Source organism: Puntigrus tetrazona, chromosome 23, assembly GCF_018831695.1.
Source record: "Puntigrus tetrazona isolate hp1 chromosome 23, ASM1883169v1, whole genome shotgun sequence".
Lineage (NCBI taxonomy): Eukaryota > Metazoa > Chordata > Actinopteri > Cypriniformes > Cyprinidae > Puntigrus > Puntigrus tetrazona.
The window spans coordinates 11,302,091-11,325,167 of NC_056721.1; the positions used below are offsets into that span (position 1 = coordinate 11,302,091).

The following is a 23,077-nucleotide window of genomic DNA, read 5'->3' on the forward strand; positions in this document are numbered from 1 at the left end:
TATTATCCATCACATAGTAAAAGTATAGTCTACTTCAGAGTCTTGACCAATTTTAAAAGGTATTTATATGCTTAAAAACCCTATACTGAGTGGATATTTACATTTCAAACATTATATGACACTGTCGTTCTGTTCATTTGAGATGAATTGTAATTTTATAAGACTTGACGCTTCTCCTGTCTCTCGTGTCAGCTTCTATATTGTGTGGCTCAGAAACTGAATGCATTAGATATGGGAAGTGACTGCTTGTGGATTTGCTTCGGGTTTATTCTGCCTTTGCTGGCTGATGTGCTTTACCTCCCGGGAGATGACAGGCGGACGGGTGTCGTGTCCGGGGTCAAAAGAGGTGGCCGCATGTACCTGTCTCTTTCCTTTACGCAGAGAAACCTCCCTTCATCTTTAAATCAAACTTAAAACATGACAGGCATCTCAAAAGAAGAAAAAAAACCACACTGCAGCTAGACTGTATAAAGAAGATGCTTCTGTGTTTTAAGGAAAAATGTAGCAGTTTTATTCCATCTGATTGTCACCATCAGAGGACACTTAGAAAGGAAGGATGAACTGTAATGAAAGGTGTGCTAAACCCCATTAATTGGTTATTTCAGCCTGTGGAGTCTACTCTTAAAGCACCACAAGGACTGGGAGAAAAGAGAGCGAAATGGATAGAATGGTGTAATAGCTACTGCTTATTGAATAATACGTAACGTGCATACAGTGTTATAATTGTGCATAACCACAAAAAGGATAAAGTATGGGGTCAGTAAGATTTTCAAATCTCTATTGCGCATCATAAAAGCTGCAGTTATTTGATCAAAAACACAGTAAAACATTAATTTTGTGGAATGTTGTTACAATTTTAACTATAATAGATTTTTTTAATCTATTATTTATATATATTTATTTATTTTAAGTAATTTATTCCTAAGATGCAAAGATGAATTTTCTTCAACGTCACATGATCCTTCAGAAATCTATAGAATGGTGAAAGGAACATTTTTTCTAGATCTATTGATCCACAAAAATTTAAAAGGGAACAGCATTTGTGTGAAATATAATAATCTTCTGTAGCATTAGAAATGTCTTCAGCTGTCACTTTTCACCAGTTTAATGCATCCTTGCTGAATACAGTCAATGTCTTCTGTTAGAGCAGCCTACTATTTTACTTTTCTTTCTGGACAAGAGAAAAAAAAAAAAAAAAAAAAAAAAAAAAAAAAGGTGAATCTTTTAAACTTACTCCACTCTCTTAAAATCAGAGAGCTGAGAACAGCTGCAAAGTGTATTTTTGGAGATTGGATGCAAAAATGCACTTACATCAGAGGCAGTGTTTGTGGTCTATCTGTGCAGATCCTTTGGGGCTCGTGCTCTCCATACTGAACTCAAAAACCCATATCTGTTATCCCACTTTACTCAAACTCATGACACATTGTTTTTACTGGTGAAAAAGATTTCTAGATCACACACACAAATCACTGCAAACAAAAATAATGATCTCTATATCCAAGTACAAATTTTGATTTGAGTTTACATTTATTATGCAAATGAATCAAAAGTTAACTTTGCTGACATTGAGACGCAGTCTTTCTGCTAATGGTTTAAATTACACAGCTTAGCACTCAAATGGTAACTTGAAAGTCTGAACTACTCATGAGAAGCAGCTCTTAAAAAAGCTCCAGTAAATAATAATAATTAGGGGATAATTAGAACTATAATACAAATCAGAATTCTAGAGATACACATTTATAATCAAAGTAAAAATTATGACTATTTACATTTTGGCTTTTTGTCAAATTTGAAACATTTTAAATGACTAAGCCCACCATGGCTCGAGTTATTCATGGGTCATGTATGTTTTTAATTCATTAATATGATACATCTTATAAAAAAAAAAAAAAAAAAAAAAGTCAAATTAATCCAAATACACTCACTGAGATGTTTGTTTTTTGTTTTTCTTTGTATGTCATGCTGTTAGATATCACTTTGTAGTGCACTGTGTTTTTGTATAAATGCCAACTCAGCTCTAGTAAAATAATATTTGTTTTTGCTTTTAAGACTTAGGAGTGATGGCATGGATTCAACAACAGGGGAGCTTTCAAAACCAGCATATCACGCCTAATCAACATAAATATATACACTAATCAGTGATGGCAATGACCCTTGTGTGTCTGCTGTAAAGGGGACATTAATACACAGTGCAATAACTGCTCCACCAAGGCTTCTGCTGAAAGGTTTAGACTGGGCATGGTGTCAGGCACCATGGACAGAAAATGAGTGGAATCACAAGCTGTTAAACTATTTCCTCACGGAGAACAGACTCTGCACCAAAAAGGATTGTGAGAAGGAAAAACTAAATATGCACACAAAGTGCAATTATCATCAATCTCTTCCTTTGCTAATCAACAACAAACCGGATGATGGATGAAGAAGTAAACTAAACATTTTAGGTCAATAAAGACAGATTATGGTCTAATTGCAGATTCAGGCAAGAAGTGTGGAAAAGTAGAACAAGAAAGGGCAGAACCTAAAGGTGAAAACAAGGACGGCGTAAAGGAAGCATTCCGCCTGCACAAATTCCTACATACTCTCATATTGCGCTGATACTTGAGCAATGGAACAGTCTCTTATTATTCTGAGGGAGAATATTTTCTACTCTTTATGAATACATAAAGCTAGCTAAATATTTGGAGACATGTAGATCTAGAAAGCTTTTGTAAACGGGAGTGCATGAGGTGACGGAAACAAATGTATTCTCCAGTATTAAACATTCAATATGCAAGTTAACTTTAGACTAGTGAAAAGCGATATGACAAATCTTCCTTATCTTGAATTTGAAAAATTTCACAAATGCTTCAGCCTCCATCTGTCCATTGGCTGAAGATGGAAAAAAAAAAACTGGTTTCTGATTGTGCACATTTATGATTTCTTTCTTTCTTAGTTTCCCCCTTTGCTCAAAAACCATTGGCCAATGCTCAAAAAAATGCATGTTTATTATACACTCAATTTAGCTGCCAATTACTGAGGTTCAAAAGAGGTAAACTAAAGCAGCATGATGTTATGCAGCCAGTACATGAAGAAAACAGAACTAATTTCATCTTCCAATGTTGCACTCTGCTGACACACTGTGGTAAACTAAGTGCAACACATCTAGACTCTCAAACAACTTCAAAGCTTCAATAAATAATAGAGCCAGGTTAGAGAAATTACAGGTTTATTACGGATGAAAACTGCAATGACAAAACCAGTGGCAAGTGAATGAACATGGCAGATCAGCCTATCCCTTCCTATCTAACATCAACCTCGCCCGTCCCATGAGATGGGTTAGAGAGAGAGGCGTCATAAAGAGGACTGTGGACACTGCTGTTCTGTCCCAGCCATTCAGATTGGCACAACGGGCATTCTGGGCTCACCCACTGGACCAGAGAAAGCTGCTCAACCCTTTCTCAAATACAAGGGAGAGAACCAGACTACCTCATCTTCTGCTCTACAGAGTGAACGAGAGAGAAGAAAGAGAGTTTCGATGCACATCATCCATATTTCTCCACACAATCATACAGAATTAACTGCTGCCCCTAAAACCATGACACTTTTTATGTATTCTAATGAATGAAGAACCAGTCTAACCTAATCTAACCAGAGTAAGGTCACTCTATTCAGGAAAACAAACCACAAGAGAGAACATTAAACTGATGTTACCAGGCATATGTCAGTGTTACAAAGATGTCCTATTAAAACAGGTGGAACATTCAGACTTATGTGGAGCGTACAAGATCAGCATCACCTAAAAAAACAACACTTGAAATTTGGATAATTGCATTTAAATCTTTGACACAAATTCAATATTGATTGTACCAATAAATATCACAATTAAATAAACGATTATGATTATTCAGGCCTCAGGATACATTGGTGTGACAGCGTGCCCAGCTTTGACGCATCTGTCAGATGGCTTAAAAAAAAACACTTTTGATTGTCATTTTAGGATCATTGCTACCCAAAGCGTTTGATAGATCAGGATTGATCATTGGAATGTTTTCTTGGTAAGCACGGCTTTCATTTTAGTGTGAGGCCCAAAGCCATCACATCATAAAGCAGAAAGAATTAAGCTCAGAAAAACAAAAAAATGTTTTTGGTCAAACATTTTCTAGATAAAGGAATAGTTCACCCAAAAATGTACATTTTAGCACTTACTCCACTTCATGTTATTCCAAACCCTCATGTTCTTTTTTCAGAGGAACACGAAACAGAAGTTAAGCACTTTTCCTTATAACCAGAATTATTAGATTATCCGGAGCTTAGTTGATACATCACAGTTTTGAACAAATTTTGTCTGCTGATAGAGAAAACACTTAGTATCCCCCCAAAGTACAAATCTCATTCAACATTTAAGTGGCATGAAGGTAAGAGTTTCTGTCTGTTTTTCAGAAGCAAGCTGTAATTTTAAAGAATGTTTGGATATTTTGTGCTTGAAAATAAAACAGTACGAACATTTTTGATGTTTCTGTCTTGAAGAAACTTGAAATATAGTGGAGAAGAGCTACTTTTATGATGTTTTTTGATAGTCACTATGATGAGTTGCAAATATATAAGCAGCATATAGGTTTTCAGCAACATAGCTCAGCTTGGGTGTCGTTTGGGTGAACTACTTTTAAAGAACAGCCGAAAAACAATAAAAACAGCTCAACTGACAAAAAAAGAGAGAAACAAAATGGAGCTGTGTGTGTTTGAAAGAATGAATTGGGAAATGAGATGAAAATTTGTTCGCTTGTTGTCCATTCCATCTCCCACCAGGTAAATCAAGATATTTTTGGTCTGTTGCTCTCAACCCTTTGGTTGAACAGGGGGAGGAAATGGACAGCAGGAATAACCACACATACTCCGTCCTTTACACAAACCCCATGTCTGTTATGGCCACACACACACACACAAATTTATCAAGCTCACTGAGAGGGCCTCTGTGGAGCCGCTAGGTCAGCTGCACCTCAGGAGGACTGGCGTTATTGTTGCTCCCCTCCTGTGCGCTGACCACAGAGCCACGGTACGGGACCTCTATGATCCGAGGTTTATCAATGATGCGGGCGCAACGATTGCCCTTCTCCACGATGCCAATGATCCAAGCCTGTTGCCCATCACCCGCCCCTCCGTCCTGCCCCACAGCTCCCGACAAACCCATACGACTGGATTTCATCTCGGCACAAAAGCGGGCAGCTTGCTCACGTGGCAAGCAGATCAACAGACCACCTGAGAGAGGCAGGACAAAGACTTTTATCTACCCAGGAACTTCATTATGTGATTAATGTTAATACCAAAAAAACCTTTGGAGGATCGCGAATATAACGTGCTTTTCTTTATTAATTTTTTTATAATACAAATGCAAGAATGGATATTGTTAATCCACTGTATATTAATATATTTAGGTTCAGTTCAGTGTAGTTTTATTTCCGTTAATTTATGGTTCATTTATTACTATTAACAGTTATCTTTTACGATTGCCATTGGGATGATGCAAAGAATGAGCAGGGTTTTTTATTAAAACATTTGAAGAAGTGACAATCTTGATCTGATTATGTTAAGGCACTTCAGGCTTCATTGCGATTTGAAAGTTATAACAATTATTACTGGTTCATAACCGTGTTGAGCTGTGACTCTCACCTGATGTTTCAGAAGACGTGCCATGCAAAAGCCCAAACAGGTTGCCACCAGCCTTGCTGATTGCGGCCATTTTGGAGATAATGGGAAGGTTGTGAATGACAAAGGCAACATCATTTTTCTGCTGCTGGGCGAGATTCCGTGCGTGACCTATGATCCCGAAGCCTGTGATGTCTGTGGCAGCGTGTGCGTTAAATTTGTGCATTAAGGCAGCAGCTGAAGAGAAAGAAAAAATAAAAAAATAAAAATTGGAAAACAATATATATAAATTTTTTTTTTAAATACAACCACTTTCAACTGCTTAAAAGACCTACTTTTGTTTTAGAAAATTCTTATGCTCACTAAGGCTGCATTTATTGCTGAAAAATAGTCAATTTTTGGATTTTCTGCTTATCAATAGTTAAGGAAATTGTTAAGATTATGGGGTGGATTAAGGAAATCTAAAATATAGTCATGCATGAAAAGGCAATAATGTGTGCTTTATAAAAGTACTAATAAATAATCAATATGCATGTTGAAATGAATCCACAATAAGAATGCTTATGCAACAACATACCAGTGCGATTGAGGGTGGCCATGTTGAGCATAGCCTCCTGATAAGCTTGCTCCACCTCCTCCCTGGATATCACCAACTTTATCTTGTTCCACTTCTCAGGCTAAACAAATGAAGCACAAAAGGTAAAAAAGATACAGAAATAAATTATATGCGATTACAGAGATGTGATGCATGTACATTGTTATCTCCTCATAACATCTATAAATAAAGTGGATAAAAAAAAAAAAAAAAAAAAAAAAAAACAGACTACAGAGTCTAATGCACAGCGGTACTCACTATATCTAGCCACTGATGGGCATTCACTGCTACTTGAGTTCCCAGAGGTTTAGTCAGAACTAACACATCCCCAGGTACAGCACTGTCAGGCCTGCAGACATTTACATACATGTGAGCATTTACAAATTTAAAACCGTGAAGAGGCACACAATAGATATACATTTACGATTGTGAAAATATCCATCAAGACAAATCTGAATCATTCCGAACCGAGTGCACAGACACAAAGTCTTTGGATTCATGAGAGAGCAAGCAGAGACGCTCACATGATGAAATCATTGGGCTGGCACACCACAGAAGCCACACCCCCAACGATGATCCAGGGATTGATGACTGTTTGTCCCCCGGTTACCGAAGTCCCAGCCTCCTCTGCTGCATCACGGAAGCCCTTCATCATTAAAGGCATCACTTGATCTCTCTCCTGAGAGAACAACGGCACAGTACAAAGACAATTAACCATTTCACAATCAGCATCATATATTTGCAAAAAACCTATATATAGAAAACATATAAACAAAAAGATCCCAGCTCACCTTCTCGTTCATCTTCTGACTGACGCTGAGAAGCATTAGCATGTTGTCACACTCTGTGATGCCCATGGCATACAGATCACTCAGAACATTTGCACAAGCTATCCGTCCCTGTAAAAGAGGGCTGTGAGTCCCACTTATTTGTAAGTTCAATGCTAGCATTTCCGAAATATAAACAGGGAACACTCACCATCATGTAAGGATCCTCCACTAAGGGATAAAAGAAATCAGTGGTTTGGACCAGGGAAAGACCTCCATGCCTCAGAGGGATCACACATGAGTCCATGCCAATACCTGGAGATAAAGAACGAACAGAGAGATTATTTTTCACCCTCTGTAATTTCATGCACAGCGTGCATGCATATTTAAAGAAGCTTTGACTAATCATATAATATAGGCACTTAAATCCGATCAGTTGGCAAGAGCATTTTTGTAGGATTACTTATGATCCATTTTGCAGTGAAAAGCATTTATTAATAGCCTGGGTCCATAGTTCACATCTCTTGCAAATGATTGCATTGTACCTCCTAGCAGTTTTTATTAACAGGATAAGCCAAAGGTTAAACAGTTTTACAAACACAGATGTTGCGTGTATTTTTTCGAGACATACGAATAACGTGAAAACAATGGTGCTTTGTAGTTCTGTGTTATACATAAATAGATGACAACATATTGCACACTGAATAACGTCTATAGTATAATATTTATTAACAGATGCATTAAAGAGTTAGGTTAATCAGGGAATATTAAAAAAACTGATGCAAGAAATAAAATCTGTTTTCTATTTTGCAGCACAAACGCTGGAATAAACAAGGATTTCTTCGCAATACCGGTTGGTTAACTTCCACCTTGCAGTCAGTTAACAGCGTTTTCCTTCTTTCAGTGTGATATTTGGCAATGATGCGAAGTCTGACTCATTTCCGCGACTCGGTTCTTTTGAACAGTTTGTTCCAACGAACCGGTTCACTAAACTGATTCACAGATTTTTTTTTTAATCACAATAAAACCAGAAGTAATCAACACACTACTGCTTACGTATATGCCAATTTTATACTAAGCAATTTGTTTGATGTAACTTATTAAATTCACCTCTTATTGGGAAATTCTAGCATCGTTTTCAAAACATATTTCGAGTACGTTTACTCGTACAAATGTTTCTACTGGCTATATTTTACACTAATTTTCGCCCTATCAGTCACATTCCTGATTCACTCCAAATGCACTTGCTATCAATAAATGAAAACTCGCAGGTAGCTGATTTTTTTTTTAACTGCTCAACACATTTTTGAAAAAGATCCGACTCAAAGGGATCGGGAATCGGCGCTCGCTGTTTGACAGCGATGGTGTGACTGTGACAGGTCAGTCATACTTTACCTAGTCGAGGACCCTGAGCTACTGAAACAAGTCCGAACTCAGCGGTCTCGTCTCCGACACCCGCCCCCGAGCCGCCGTCCTCTCCGGGCGGCCGGTCCGGCTCTAGTCCCTGCAGGAGTTTGAGCAGAGTCTCCTGCGGGACTTTACACCCTCATCCCTTCATATCGGAGAAGGCCGTGAGTCGGAAGCCGCGGTCTAGGCCGTGCTCCTCCGGGTTCAACGCCTGGTATCCAGCCGGGTAAAAGGCTCCGTACCCTCCCGCTCCGCCACAGTCCACCGACGCTGGCTCAGACACTGACATGGCCAGGGTGAATTTATTTACTCCTCATTCAGGCGGTGAGCCACGGGTAAATGAAAGAACAGGGTGAGTCGTTTGACGGGATAAATGGCTGACTGAATCAAGAGAGCGTGTTTTATGTGCACGCTCGGTCATAGAAACGAGCGTGGACGCGGCGCGCTCGCGGACTGAACCATCTCACCCCGCAGAGGGGGACTTCAGGCACTCGACTTAGGACACCGGTAAGAGACTGTCTTGCAGACAGACAGATCACTGCCAGAATACAAGCAAACGGGCGGAGAAAGTGCAGGGAAATGATCCGCGCACCAAATTAACTACGTCTAGGGTGTTTTGCGTTTGGCTGGTTACACTTGAACCCCCTCAAAAAGAAGCGTAGCATAGTCGGCTATCGTGAGCTCCGCCTGTTGTGGTACTGCCTTAAAGGTGCACCAGGCGATTGCACGTTCATGCAAATACAGATACATCTGCTTCCTCACAAAAAAATAGAGAGATAGAGAGATAGAGAGAGATAGAGAGAGATAGTAAACCAAACCTTTAGCAATTTTTTCATTCACACGTTAAATATATGTATGTATATATGCGTGTGTGTAAAAATATCTGAAAGTTTAGACAAATAAGTAATGATATATGTATACATACACGCATATATGTGTATATAGATTAACACACACAACCTACATTTTTCTAAAAAAAAAAAAAAATTATGTGTGTGTGTGTGTGATGTCACAATGTTAATGAGGTAGATTGGTTAATTAAATGAGTTCTTTATAAACAACAACAAAACACTCAGGGAAACTTTGAGGAAATTGTTTATTCCCATAGTCAATGAATTTCATTGATATTTGGGACACTTCACAATAGAGAACTGGACTATGATGGTAAGTCACAGGTAAACCACCTCAGGCGTTGTCTTTCTGAAGTTTAACATTAATACCACAACTGAAAAAAGTTTTATTTCTTAAATTCGAGATTTAAAAAAAAGAAAAAAAATGAACATGACCGCCGTTATAATTAATGTCCATACTGACATTTTTCTCCAAGCTCTGCAACAAACCGGTCTCGTGGTTTAGCCAAGCTGTCCATGGCACTTAAATCTGAATATTAAACATCAGAATAGGGAATTCCTCAAGACCAGTTTGAACAGCGTGGTGGCTTGACTCATCATCTCAAGCCTGGATTGCACTTTTGGTGCTGTAGGCCAGGTAGTAGACCACAATGCCAATCAGAGCAGCCAAGACCTCAGTAGACACCCAGGGACCACTCCATGCACCCTGCAATTCATAAACACACCGATTAACAAACAGAGAGACAAATGATACATAAAAAAAGAAAATATCACAAACTATATAACACGTTTCTGTGTGGAAGTACATTTTTGTTAATGTATGTTTATAGTTTTTTTTTCTTGGCCCCATTCATTAAACGGATAAGAGAACCGATGACAGTCATAAGCATGCATATGTACCCTGTGATCCACATTGACAGAGAACAAAGGCTTGATTGCATCAACGTCTTCATTGTTTCTTTGAGCCTGAAATCAGTAACATTTTCATCAGCCCCATTAAATATACGCAGTCTCGCAAAGCACTTTAAATGAATAATTAACCCCAAAACTGACATTATTTGCTCACCCTCAAGTCATTCAAAACTTGCATTCATTTATTATGTAGAACTATATATTAACAATATTGGTAACCAAACTGTATTATTGCTCTGTGAGTTCAAAGACATTCTTCATAACATTCTTTTATGCTCCACAGAAGCAGGTAGGAATGACATCGGTGAGCAAATAATAATTCACGGGGCAATTATTACAATCAATCCTTAATTTTACCAACCTTTCTTAGAGTGCTGTAAGACTCCTCATCAAAGAACTTGACCTGATATGTGCCTGAGCTGGCCTGCTTATGAGGGACACTCCATGAGACCTGGAAAAAAAAAAAAAAAAAATCAGTGGAACAGTTTGTCACGTGCCTTGTAAAAATCTTACGTGTATGTCTTTTTCAGAAGACTTTAAAGGGATAGTTCAGGCTATTTGAATTTGAGCACTGAGCTCCAGGGAAAAAAAAAATACTATGGAAGTCAACAGCTACCATCACTCTTCAAAACATCTTTTGCATTCAAAGAAACTCTTCCAGGTTTAGAGCAAGTGAAAGGTAAGCAGATGATAACAGACGTAAAACTTTTTGGTGACGATCCCTTTAAATCCTGTAACCTCACCTGGTATTTGCCAACATCTTGGCCCCTGGTCACAGGAAACTGTTTGCCATTGACGTCTGCATAGAGAGCAACACTCTGAAGAAGAAGCACAAGTCTGGTCAGTGCACACTTCTAATTGAAACGTGGACTCATGTAAGCATTAGCCGCTCACCTGAGCTCCGTTCGCACACGCCAGGCTCAACTCGACGATGAAGACGGTCTCGGAGGAGATGAGCGCGTCTGTCGTCGTGTACGAAGACGGAGAAATGACCGGGTCTGTGCAAGTCTCGGCTGAGGAGAGAAAACACCGCTTACAAGTTCGCTCCCTGAATCAAACTACGATAAAAAAACGGAACCAATTCGACGTAACGCTAGCCCGAGGCATCTCGGTGTTAGCAAAGACGACAAAGAGAAACGACTGAACGAATGATGATGCCGTACATGAAAGAAATGTGAAAGTTACCTGCACACAGGCTAAGACAAAGAGCCAAAATCGCTGTTATAACTCTCATTGTGTCGGTCCCCGGGCAGCTGAATCTACCGCTAACGTTACTCAAGTCAAACCTGCGGAAAGAGAGCAGAGCTAGCCTTCACCCAATGAAACGCGCACAGACACGTCACCTCAGCGCAGGGGTGACGTGTCCGACCGCGAGCGCGAGCGCGCCTCTGCTGAAAGACGCCGGGACTGCAGCGCGAGACGACGGGCGCGCGCCGGGCGACTCTTTCACGTAACAGACGTTATTGATACATCTAAACAGTCGCTTAAATAAATCAATACATATATCAATATAAAATAGTTTTCATGCTATTATTTTTTTTATTAAACCAAATAAAAAGTGTTGCGCCTTAAAGTAAAAAAAAGCTATTTGAAGAGTTGGGAAGACGCTCCAAAAGCAGAATGTAGACATTTTTGGAAGCATTTTCTAAATTGGTGATATTAGCCAAATCTGCTTAACGACATTCCACATCCCATCAATACTTTTTACCAACTGGTCAAGGGGATTTTTGTTAAATATATTATGCGGCGTTGTATCATTGCGAGGTAATATTTCAAGTTAATTTATTATAGATATTAAAACTCAAAGTTTTGTTAAATGTTTCGCTTGAGCAAGTTAACACAAAAAACATAAATTTAATTTCACTTGGTGTGCTAGTTATAACAATTGCAACAATTAGAATTTCGTTTGCAGATATTACTAAATGTGATTACATAGGACTTAACCTAATCTGTTAACCAACATGTAATTTTAAGTGACAGAATAATTATATTACTGTAATATAAAATGAATTAAATACTATTTGGTCAAAAAAAAATCTAATTAATAATTTGAGATTTGCAAAAAATTACAGTTCATCGTTTAAGTTATTTTTAAAGATTATGTTGTGGACAGTTAAATATACAAAACTGACCAAAACCAATAAAAATAAAATCCATTGGTTATAATAACAGAGACCTGGAGCTCAATGCACTTCAACTTCAGAAAAAGCAGCAGCAAATCAAGAAAACACCCTCATCAGTGCTCACAATTTTACTTGCGGTTCACATTTGCAGTGCATTGTCAAACCAATTAGTTTTATTTTATTCAATTGCAGGTGTTTTTTTTCCTATTTGCAGCGCGTGGAGCTCTCTCGGCCACCGTATTATTAATTTATACTTTTCAGGTTTTTCATAAAAGTAGGACATTTAAGGTCTCCTGCTGCACACAAAGTATGTGCTCGTCAAATGAAAGACTGCATACATACTCATATTTTTATTTCTTTAAATCTCTCCATAACAATAGTCTGTACAAAGTTTTTTTCAAAGTTTTTTCGTATTCACTTCGGCCGAGATAATACACAATATTAACACAGGCGTGAATCCTCAAGAGTGCGTACATCCAGATCAACGAATACCACAGTTATACAGGAAACAGTGTCACTGTCAGGTGTGTGCAGACGTAAAGCAGACGCAAACATTCACACGTGCAGTACATTACGCTACGCTGTCACAGAAAGGCAGTACAGATAAGCTTCTTTTGTAAAGAGATACACACGCTAAGTGTACACAAACACGGTGACTGCTCTATAGCCACATGATAAAAACATCTGCTATCGGTCTACTTCAAGTCAATCTGCAGCAGGATTAAATGTTCAAAGTCTTTAGATGGGTCTGGTGTTCTTGTTTCTAGCATGGTTTTGATTTTCACTTCTGGTATTTTCTGTTGTTCTAGTTCACTCAGGTGTCCAGAGATCATCTGAAACATCTCTTCCCCTCACTGGATACAGTCCATGACGTGAATCTGCAGGGTGTCCATGTCCGGAGCCTTGTACATACATTTGGGACAGCAGTAATCGGGCAGCCCGTCTTGATCTTCGTCTCTTCTGCGTGCAGATGGAGGTTGGGCGGGGTTGAACATGGCTGCTCCTGCGAATGGCGCTTTAAAAGCAGAAATTTCAAGTTGAGACCCCAAACATGTTCACCACAGATTAATAGAATATGCTATAAGACCTAACCGCTGCGTTTGTCATGTGGTCAATGAAACAATTACATTCAAACCGAAGGAAAGACAGTGCATGTTGTAGTTGATGGAGACGTAGAAAAAGGTGTTTTACCGACTGGGGGAGGTGGGTGTGGACGAGGCCTGTAATCCTCCAAATGTCTCTGTTGCATCTCTTCAATGCGAGCTCTGTGAGAAAACAACAAGCACATGTTACTCTTGGTTCATTAGGGGGCTTTTATAAGCCAATATTCATGTATATTTATTCAACACAATTTCTTTCAGTTTAATTATATTAAATCACTGGCATGCTACATTGAAATGCTCAATTGACATTACTAACATGAAAATAATAATAATAATACTAATAACTTAAAATGTGCTATTTTCTGGTTTTAAAAAATATATAAAAAAACATTACTTTAAATTCTTTGAATTGAATTTAGGCATTAAATATAGTGTACAGTATTAAAAATGTATGATGATCAAAAAAGGTTTTTTTATTGTCTAAGGGAAGTATTCGGATTCAAATATAACAACACTTCATAGTATAAATTAATACAGATTAATATTGGACTTTGGAAAGACAAAAGTTCACTATATGGTGGTTAAATTTTAGCTATTAAACTACAAGCCATGTGCAAAACCACAGGCCCTGGTCCATACAGATTACGGATCAACTCTGATTTAATAAATGGAGTGTCTATTTACACTACAGCCTTATTGGCAGGGTCCGTTTGCACTAACTCCGCCCACCAACATGCGATTGGGAGAGTCATCATTACAAAAGATGATGTCAGCTCCAGCGGAGCAGATGGTAAAACGTACGGTGGTCTTATCTTGATGCGATCAACCAGGGTTCGAATCTGCCTTTTAAATTCCAAATCACATCAGAGAAGCTGAAAATTGCTAAGCAAATATTCTATTTTCAAAAAGCATATCACTAAAAACCGCTGCCATTTTTACTTGGTGAAAATAGCCTCTATCGCTATTTACACCCAGTGCAAAAATCCACTGCCTTTACTAAATAGCATCATACGATACAAGAGGCTAAATGTAAAAATAAAGGAAATTAGCAAATTAACATCCAATATGAACAATATCAATAGCATGAAAAAAAATCTCTAATAACGTATCATATAGTAGTCACAGTGTCCATCTCTTTTCCTACCTTGAGGTTCCTTCTTGCTTGAGTCTGTCTATTTCAGCTAGTGCCTTGCTTAGCTCTTCCTGCAACTCTTCCTTCTTTTGATTAAGTTTCTCTCTGGCTTCCCTCTCAGCCAGGAAGTCCATCTTATAGATCTCTGCCTGCAAAAATTCAGTGTGTGATTGTGTCGTTATATGCAGTATGCATGCTGAACAGGTACTTATAACAGGTTAAGACAAAGCACGTGAGCAGAGGACTGTAACATTAGTGTGCATGTGTCATATTCACCTGAGCATTCAGCACTGGTATAGTCTCTAGGGCAGCTCTTAGCTGCTCTGTTTCCTCCTTGAGTTTATCGATGAGATCCTGTTTCAGGGCCAGAGCTTTCTCAGCTTCTGCTAACCTGTTAGCTAGTGTGTCTGCCTCTCCACTCTGAAACGGAAATGACCACATGCATGCCTTCCTTTAACAAATATATAATATGAATCATGAACTGACCTATTTTGTGCCTACAACAAACATCAAACTGTTATTTTTCTAGGTTTGTAGCATTTAAATCATATACTATATAGAACAGAAAAATAGTTTTTAAATCTAGTTAAAATATTTTAGATCTATAAAAAAAAGTCAATGAGATATTTTAAGTATTTATTAAAAAATATCATGAATTATTAATAAATGTTTATTTTTGACTACCACAAACAATTACGAGGGATCACACATTTAAATTTATAATTTTGTCTTTGTTAGTGTTAACTAAAACTATTACAACTTGCTTTCAATAACTGAAAAAATCTGAAATAAAATGAAAACATGAAAAATTCAATATGTCAATAAGTAAAAACCCCAAAATTGAATCAAATAAAAACTATAATAGCAATATCGAAAATTTAGTTTTAATAACCATAAAAAAAAAAAAATTACAAACAGCAGCTACCTACCCTGTGATTGGCTTGCTTTTCACTTTTGAGTTTTTTGTCATAATCCTGGAACAAACATGTGTACGCATGCTGGAGCTGAGCCAGCTTCCTCCTAGATGAGGAAGAGAACGGGAATTGTGGTTTAATGTTACAACCATAACGGTGAAAAGGGAAGCTGTTACAGGTGCTCCATTTGTTACGCTAACCTCACCTCTCCTCCACTATGACGAGCCTCTCGTTCTTCAGTGCAGTCTCTAGGTTCTGTGTTTGCAGTAACAGATTGTCCACGGTCACACTGTGCTGCTTCTTCTGCTGCTCCATGTCTCTCTCTAAAGTCTGCAGGCGTTCGCTCTTCTTGCCCAACCTGGGAGATCAAACAGGTCTTGTACACACAGCTGCCAAATCTCATACACAAACACATGCACAAGCACGAAGAGATTCACTCACTTATCCTCTAAAATTCGTCTCTCTGCTTCGCTTTTCTCCAGCCAATTTTGTCGTTCATTCAACTCGCCAAGAAGGGACGTGACCTGAGCTCTCAGAGCTTCACTATCCTTTGTCAGCTACAAACACAAAGATGATGATCACTCATTCCACACTGCTTCCAATGCTGCAACAGATTGCAAGAATCACAGGCTGTGTTTGCATTTATGTACCTGAACAAAGTCCTTCTCCTTCTGTTTGAGTAGAGCCTCATTTCTGTCTCTCTGAACAGAGCTCTTCTGAAGACAGTCCAGCTTCTCCTGGAGCTCCCTGTACCTACATCACAGCAAAGACACACACAGGATTAACAGTCCATCTTACTGCACCACTAAACATCCCTATTCAATCCGTATTATCAGTACAGTTTATCAAATCATGAAATTAAAGAGACATAAGTCACATGAATTGAAGTGTGGGAAACATGACCAAAATGTTCAAATCAAAATGAACTTACATTTCAGCTTCTTTAATGTACTTGTCTATAAGTTGCCTAGATGCAAATTCTGGTAAACAATGAGATTTTGTGTATGCTAGGAACTTTTACTGCATTTACTGAATTCACTATTACATTTTTTTTAACCTGTGAATAATATAGTAAATATACAAACTACTGTTAAAAGTTTGGGTTCAATAAAACGTTTTAATATATTTATGTGATGACAAATCTGAGATTTCAGCAGCCATCACTACAGCCTTAAAGTGTTACATGATTCTTAATTTGGTGCACAAGAAACTGTTTCACTGCATAATATTTTATGGGGAGAAAAAAAATTTATTTATAGAAAGTCCACACAATCCTCTGTAATATTATAGATGTCTTAACTGCTACTTTTAAACAACTTAATGGGTCCTCGCATTCACTTCTTTCTGTAGAGTAGTTCAAACTTCTGAACAGTAGACCAAACAAGAAATGTCAAATGTCAATGATGCTAGTGCGTCTGTCTCGTTCCAGTCACAGACACTGTGTTTTTTCAACACCAATGAGGGGAGGGACATGCGAGTGTGCACACACACACACACACACACACACACACACACAGCGAGATATAGTTCCCCTCACCTGCCTTGTGTAGCCTGAAGCTGCTCAGTTAGTTTAGCCAAGTGAGAGCTAAGCAGACACACGGATCAAAACAGAAGACAGAAAAGAGAGATTCCAAACCATTCACATGAAAGCACTTAGATTTATTACAATACAATCCAAGCATGCAGAGTTGAGGGAGAGTTGCTGCCGGCTCTTTACAGCCTGCAGAGAGAGAGAGAGAGAGAGAGCAGTGTAAACTGAACATCTGAGAGTACCTTTCTGCAGGAACGGTGAGAGCACATGCCTGCTGGACTGACTCTTCAGTAACACCACCATTCTATCAAAGAGAGGATTAATCAATCATCAGAAGTGACACGGATATATAAATACCATTTTGACATTTCTGTTTAAATAATCCTGTAACAAATGTACCAAAGTATTAAGCAGCAAAACCACTGATATCATCAAGTAATATATCTTGCAAACACCAAACAAGCATAATAAAATTATTTCTGAAAAAACACTGAATACTCAAGCAATGATTATTTTAAACTGTAATATTACTGTACTATATATTTAATTAAATAAATACAGCCTCGATGAATATGAGAGACATCTTTCAAAACATTAAATAAATCAGTAGTGTATATAATTTAGATATGACTTATTATTAATTTGTGTATTTTTATAAATGCCGTTATTATGGCCTAGCATTAATTAAACAAATTAAGACGAACAGTAAAAATATAACTACCCATATGATGTAATTGTATCAATAAACAAATGAAGCATAAATGTTCTACCTGACTGAGTTTGGAGCGTAACTGCTCTACGGTGGCGAGGAGATTTTCCCTCTCTTTCTCATTGTCCGCCTTCTCGTTCTCCAGCTCCTCATTCCTCCTCTTCAGCGCCCTCATCCCTTCCTCCAGCTTCTCTTTGTGGCTTTTCAGCAGTTTCAGAAATTCATTAGAGCCCTCAGCAGGCTGAAGTGAAAAAAAAAAACATTTGTACAGATGAAGGCCCAAATAAAGAAACACTGTGTAGTGTAGCAAGAGGATAAAACCCACCACACCCAAAAGAAGTCAGACCTCATTAGCCCTCAATGCCGATAAAGCTCTATTGTACAGATATTTCACATATTGACAATTATGGTGAATTACCAAACTTTGAGGCATTGTGTGTCTGTCAGCGTCTCCTTCAGCTCGGTCTGTCAGTACAGCTTCATTTAATACCTGCGTGTTGAAACGATAAAGGGAAGTTTTAATTCAGCGAACTGACAGCTTTATGCAAGTTCCAAACGCTTCACAAAAGAGCTTACTTCTGGTGAGTCCATGGGGACATTCTTCTCTACATTAGTGCACTTCTGCTCTTGGTCCTGGCCTTGGCTTCCAGTCTCTTTAGAGATGCCAACACTCAGACTCCCTGTTTGACCGATGCTGTGGTTGAGTTGTCCCAACAGGCTCTGGTTTTCCTGTGCCAGTCGCTGCACTAAAGCTCTGGCCTCACGAAATCTACAGCTCAAGAACTCGCGCTCCTCTCTTGACCTCCTCTGCCACCCCTCCATCTCCTCACATCTTTCTTTGAGGGCATCATTGCTTCGTTTCAGAGCCTCTGTGGAAAGTTTTGAGTTGTTTATGCAAGTTTATACTGTTATCAATGGGCAAGGAATCTGGCATATATAATCTCTCAAGTCTCACCTCGTAGCTGATGATTATCTGTTATGAGTCTATGGACCACTTCATTTCCAGCTAATTCAGGAGGGACCACCATAGACCCCTGTGAACTGGCCATCAGTGACCCTTGACCCCTGGCACCCACAGTCTCCTCTCCAGTCAGCTCCCACTGCAGAGTACAACCACCTGATGGCTGCGGCTGGACCATGATCCTGAGAGAGAAGACCAGACAATAATTAACATCGGGAGCTCGAAAACTAAATTAATTTTACAGTTGTTTGTGATTGTTAGATAAACATAATGAATCAGTTTTTAAAGACTGCTGCAGCAAATTATGAGTCTTTATTAAGTGCATTTGCAGAATGCATTCACTCTGTTAGCTCAAGTCCATTAATTAATATTAACATATACAATGATTTTAATAACATTAAATCTGAAAATACATATTTTATTTGTATTAATGGAACTTGCATTAATGCCATTTATGCAGTTTTTCTGCAATCAAAAAACGCTAATTTATTTTCATCTGTTTCTGTCTATAAAATGTTACACAGTACACTTGGAGAGTGAAAGCTGAGTAATAACGAATAAATAATAGTGCGGTGTCGATTCCCAAGACAAAGAAACACTGTTAAACACAAAAACACTGTTCAATAGAACATCGTGCTGATTTTTAATTCTTATCGACACGTTTTTTAAACAACTTCTCGCATCTTCTGAAAGACGAGATTTAATGTTTTGTTTACAGGTTTCTGACAGGCGCGCGGAGCTAACGACACGACTAGCACCAGCGCGTTTAACACCCCAAAACATTCAGAGCCACACACTAAAACGAGTCAGATAAATTAGATGTACATCGTATACGTGATAAGTATATAGTAAGATGTAACAGGAAGGTAATTACTACCTTATCAAGCCGTTCGCAGTGTTAACTAACTGCGCTAACACAGATCCCCCGTCCGTCGATCTTCCGCCAAGGAAACACGGCCCGGTTTACAGCCGACCACAGACGCTAAGGTCGGCAAACATCTTCAGCCTCGCAGAGCTGGAAAGTCAGAATCGAGTTTTATAAAGTGAACTAGACAGAAATACCCAGAAAAGCTCGGACAGGTAGAGACTGTCGAGGAATTCCCCCTCGGTACTTCCGCGCTTCATCACACTCTGAGCTGTTTCCGGGTGGGGGAATTATGGGAAGACAAATTAGAGTAAAAAGTCACGAGGAACTTCGGCGTTTTGTTATTACAGATACAAACCTTTTAACGTCTGCAAGTCATTTATGTACATATCTTTGATTAAGAATACATTTTTAGGTCCGACCAATATTGTTTTGTTATTGTTTTTTGTTTATAACCAATATTAATGTAGATTATTTATGTTTTACGCAGTAAAAACTATCGTATAAATCATAAAGGGAGCATTACAGCAGTGTTTCTCAACCCTTTATTAACTCAGATAATATTATTAGACCTAGATTATAATATTAAGTTTAATTAATAATAGTTTACACTTAATCCTCTTAACATTGAGTTTGTGCATCCTTCTGAAAGGAAGAAACAGACTTATTGTAATGGATAGGAAAATTCACAGTTCAGTATGTTAGTGTTATATATATATATATATATATATATATATATATATATATATATATATATATATATATATATATATATATATATATATATATATATATATATAGTGTTTTATATATATATATATATATATATATATATATATATATATATATATATATATATATATATATATATATATATATATATAAGAACTGTTTCTTGAGCACCAAATCAGAGTGATTTCAGAAAGATCAAGTGACACTGAAGACTGCAAATGTACAATCTTGTATTTACAAGATGCAGGCTAAGTAGTTATTTTCTTAAAATACATGTATGGCATGGCCACCATCAAAAGAAACATACATGACATCACAAGAGAGAGAGAGAGACAAAAAATAGGCCTGTCAGCAGATTGTATGAAAAATTTTAATTTCGTATATGACAAACCCATGCAGAATTTGTTATAAATGATTGCATATATATTTGATAACATGTAAAAATCTATTTAACAACATGTATTCCTATTCATTGAATGTCTCATTATTTCAACACAGCTTTACATAACAAAAAAAAACTATTTTGGTATTCCATTAATTGAGAGGAAAGCAGTTTTCCGAGCTTCTTCAGACTCCTCCTTGAGTTCCTTCACTCTTTAGAGAACACTACGTATATGCCACTGCAACAGCGAGCCACAGAAGAGCAGAAAGGAGCGATGAAGATGTTGACCACACTCATCCACAGTGACCTCACACAGGGCAGGCAGCTATGAAACACCTGAACACAAGGCATCACACACCTATGGCAAGAGACAGTGCTTCGGATTAAAAGGTTTTATTTCATCAACGTAACAGGTTTCATAAATAATCACCAAAATGAGCGTACCAGATGTGCATACAGGCCAGTAGGGCAAAGAGACAGCCGCAGAGACACGAGAGCGGAAGCGCGCAGAGCGTGGTGAGGCAGCGGTAGCCCCAGAGCCGCGAGGACTCGAAGCCGATGCCGCTGTACACCCACACGCGGTCGTAGCTGTGCGTGGACGCGGGCTCCGCCACAACGTCGCTGAACTCTATCTGGTGCGTCAGAATGAAGCGAAAGGCCATTTATTGGTGTCATGGTTATTTCACTGGTAGAAAAGACAGCTGCGCTCACCTTCAGGTGTTTGTTCAGGCCGCAGGGGTCCCTGATGTCACACTGAGTGAGGGACGGGGTGGAGGAGAACTGTGGGGGAGGAGGTGGAGACGGGTGGATCTTCTTCACTTCATAATCATAATCATAATCATCATCGTCGTCATCGTCATCCTCGTCGTCGTCGTCGTTGATGTTACACTCCACCAAATACTCATCTGACATCATTTTGACTGCAAAGCAGACCACACTCTTTATGCACTTTCTCACACACATCAGTGCTGAACCATAGAGTACAGCAGGCCTACCAGGCTTTTTTTTTCATTATTGTTATTGAAATAAATTAGGTTTTGGATTGTGGATCAAGCTGTGGATTAAATGGTTTAGCTCCAGTAGAGAAACCACAGCAGTGGTTCTCGACATTTCTGGTTTCTGATATTTGCAAGACAGGCCAATCCATATTTCTGATACTTCTGTTGACAGATGCTCAATTGGCAATGTAAATAAAATTAAATATTTACAAATAATTCAATCTTATATTACACTGTTCATGGTTTACGCATTTCTTATGACCAATTTACATGACTTCCCTAGTTTGTAAAACACTGTACACTGTATAACATTGTTATCATGAATATCTAATCTTGCATTATAAAAATAAAATAACTTTATTTAGAATATTAAAATTTCTTTATTTGCAAGCTCTGTAAAATTCGCAATTTCTACAAGTTGTCTGAGAAAGAACCTGTTTTTTAAGGAGAAATAAAATTAGCTAAATTATTATTATTAATAGCTGTATTTACTTTTGTGTTTATCTTTGTTATTTCTTATTTTCCGTTTGTTTGCTAGTGTGCTAAAAGTCCCAGCCCCACTGAACTATAAGCCCATGTGACAATTATAAACTCAGATCTGAGGAGACACACCCTGGCAAATCCTGCTTACTAGTATTACTCATTATAGTATTACATCATATTGTATTGCTACAGTACTCCACTGAGAGGTGATTAAATTAACTCATCAGTACAGTATGGATGTAAATGTCAATATCTAGCATTTCTTATATCAATTTGTTTAGAAAATTAACAAAAAGCATTTTGCAACTAAAACAGTGAAAAAGGCTGCATTTAATTTTGAATGGTAATTAAATTAGATGATGATGATTATTATTCTGTTAAAAATTACCCATCAACGCTGTGCAAGATAATTTAACCAATTATGAATATTTATCACTTACCCTATTCAGCGGTCCCGGTCCAAAAATAAACTGTAATTCTGTCCAGGTCAACAAAGCAAATTCAGCAAAAGCTACAGTTTCGATCTATCTGACAGATGCTGATAATCTCCATAAATTGTCTTGTTGCCCACATCTAACAGATGAATCTGTGGCCTTTATCAAGCTATTGCTGGGAGGGGAGCGTCTTTCGGTGTGGAGGTGTGACCTCACTCTTTCTGCCATAGTCTAGTGAGTAGAAGTGTCTGTACCCAGTGAAGAATTAGCAGGCTGAATGTAGAGTTATTTTGGGGAGAGGAATGGAGAGGGCACTGCCGATCAAGTTACGGGACAGACTAACCCTCCTCAAACACAGCCCGTTTCCTCACATATCACCTCATACTCAAAACAATTAATCATTTATAGTTTTTTTTTTTTCTAAAAACATACAGAGGTCTTCAAAATCATTCCCTTTAAAATGTCTGTCATTGTGTCACAGTGTTGTTAGGTGATATTAATTTCACAGTAATCATACTGTGATGTTATTTGCTGGACTGAGCGATGAGAAAAAGCC

General features: G+C 38.2%; 4 protein-coding genes across 5 annotated transcripts; all 4 read right to left on the reverse strand.

Annotated features, from left to right (window-relative positions):
- Positions 1-3,188: 3,188 nt before the first annotated feature.
- sephs3 (selenophosphate synthetase 3) lies at positions 3,189-8,812 on the reverse strand. Its single transcript, XM_043224072.1, has 8 exons — positions 8,380-8,812; positions 7,196-7,299; positions 7,009-7,116; positions 6,742-6,896; positions 6,476-6,566; positions 6,200-6,299; positions 5,647-5,859; positions 3,189-5,235 (listed from the first exon to the last, which is right to left on the reverse strand). Exons 1-8 carry the CDS (start codon positions 8,678-8,680, stop codon positions 4,961-4,963), a joined length of 1,347 nt encoding a protein of 448 aa, XP_043080007.1. The 5' UTR covers positions 8,681-8,812; the 3' UTR covers positions 3,189-4,960.
- A 658-nt stretch (positions 8,813-9,470) lies between these two features.
- ssr4 (signal sequence receptor, delta) lies at positions 9,471-11,500 on the reverse strand. Its single transcript, XM_043225073.1, has 6 exons — positions 11,340-11,500; positions 11,049-11,167; positions 10,898-10,972; positions 10,516-10,605; positions 10,143-10,208; positions 9,471-9,948 (listed from the first exon to the last, which is right to left on the reverse strand). Exons 1-6 carry the CDS (start codon positions 11,386-11,388, stop codon positions 9,844-9,846), a joined length of 504 nt encoding a protein of 167 aa, XP_043081008.1. The 5' UTR covers positions 11,389-11,500; the 3' UTR covers positions 9,471-9,843.
- A 1,114-nt stretch (positions 11,501-12,614) lies between these two features.
- Positions 12,615-19,772, reverse strand: ikbkg (inhibitor of nuclear factor kappa B kinase regulatory subunit gamma). 2 transcript variants are annotated; one of them, XM_043225071.1, is made up of 15 exons: positions 19,505-19,772; positions 18,622-18,809; positions 18,243-18,535; positions 18,085-18,156; positions 17,728-17,907; positions 17,200-17,261; positions 16,964-17,011; positions 16,077-16,179; positions 15,868-15,983; positions 15,632-15,784; positions 15,442-15,532; positions 14,789-14,932; positions 14,525-14,661; positions 13,469-13,542; positions 12,615-13,292 (listed from the first exon to the last, which is right to left on the reverse strand). In XM_043225071.1, exons 2-15 carry the CDS (start codon positions 18,803-18,805, stop codon positions 13,129-13,131), a joined length of 1,821 nt encoding a protein of 606 aa, XP_043081006.1. In that variant the 5' UTR covers positions 18,806-18,809; positions 19,505-19,772; the 3' UTR covers positions 12,615-13,128. The 2 variants fall into 2 exon arrangements, with proteins under 2 accessions (XP_043081006.1, XP_043081007.1); XM_043225072.1 differs by lacking the exon at positions 16,964-17,011.
- A 792-nt stretch (positions 19,773-20,564) lies between these two features.
- zgc:158296 (uncharacterized protein LOC791212 homolog) lies at positions 20,565-22,786 on the reverse strand. Its single transcript, XM_043224640.1, has 4 exons — positions 22,528-22,786; positions 21,318-21,526; positions 21,051-21,238; positions 20,565-20,964 (listed from the first exon to the last, which is right to left on the reverse strand). Exons 2-4 carry the CDS (start codon positions 21,519-21,521, stop codon positions 20,814-20,816), a joined length of 543 nt encoding a protein of 180 aa, XP_043080575.1. The 5' UTR covers positions 21,522-21,526; positions 22,528-22,786; the 3' UTR covers positions 20,565-20,813.
- Positions 22,787-23,077: the final 291 nt, after the last annotated feature.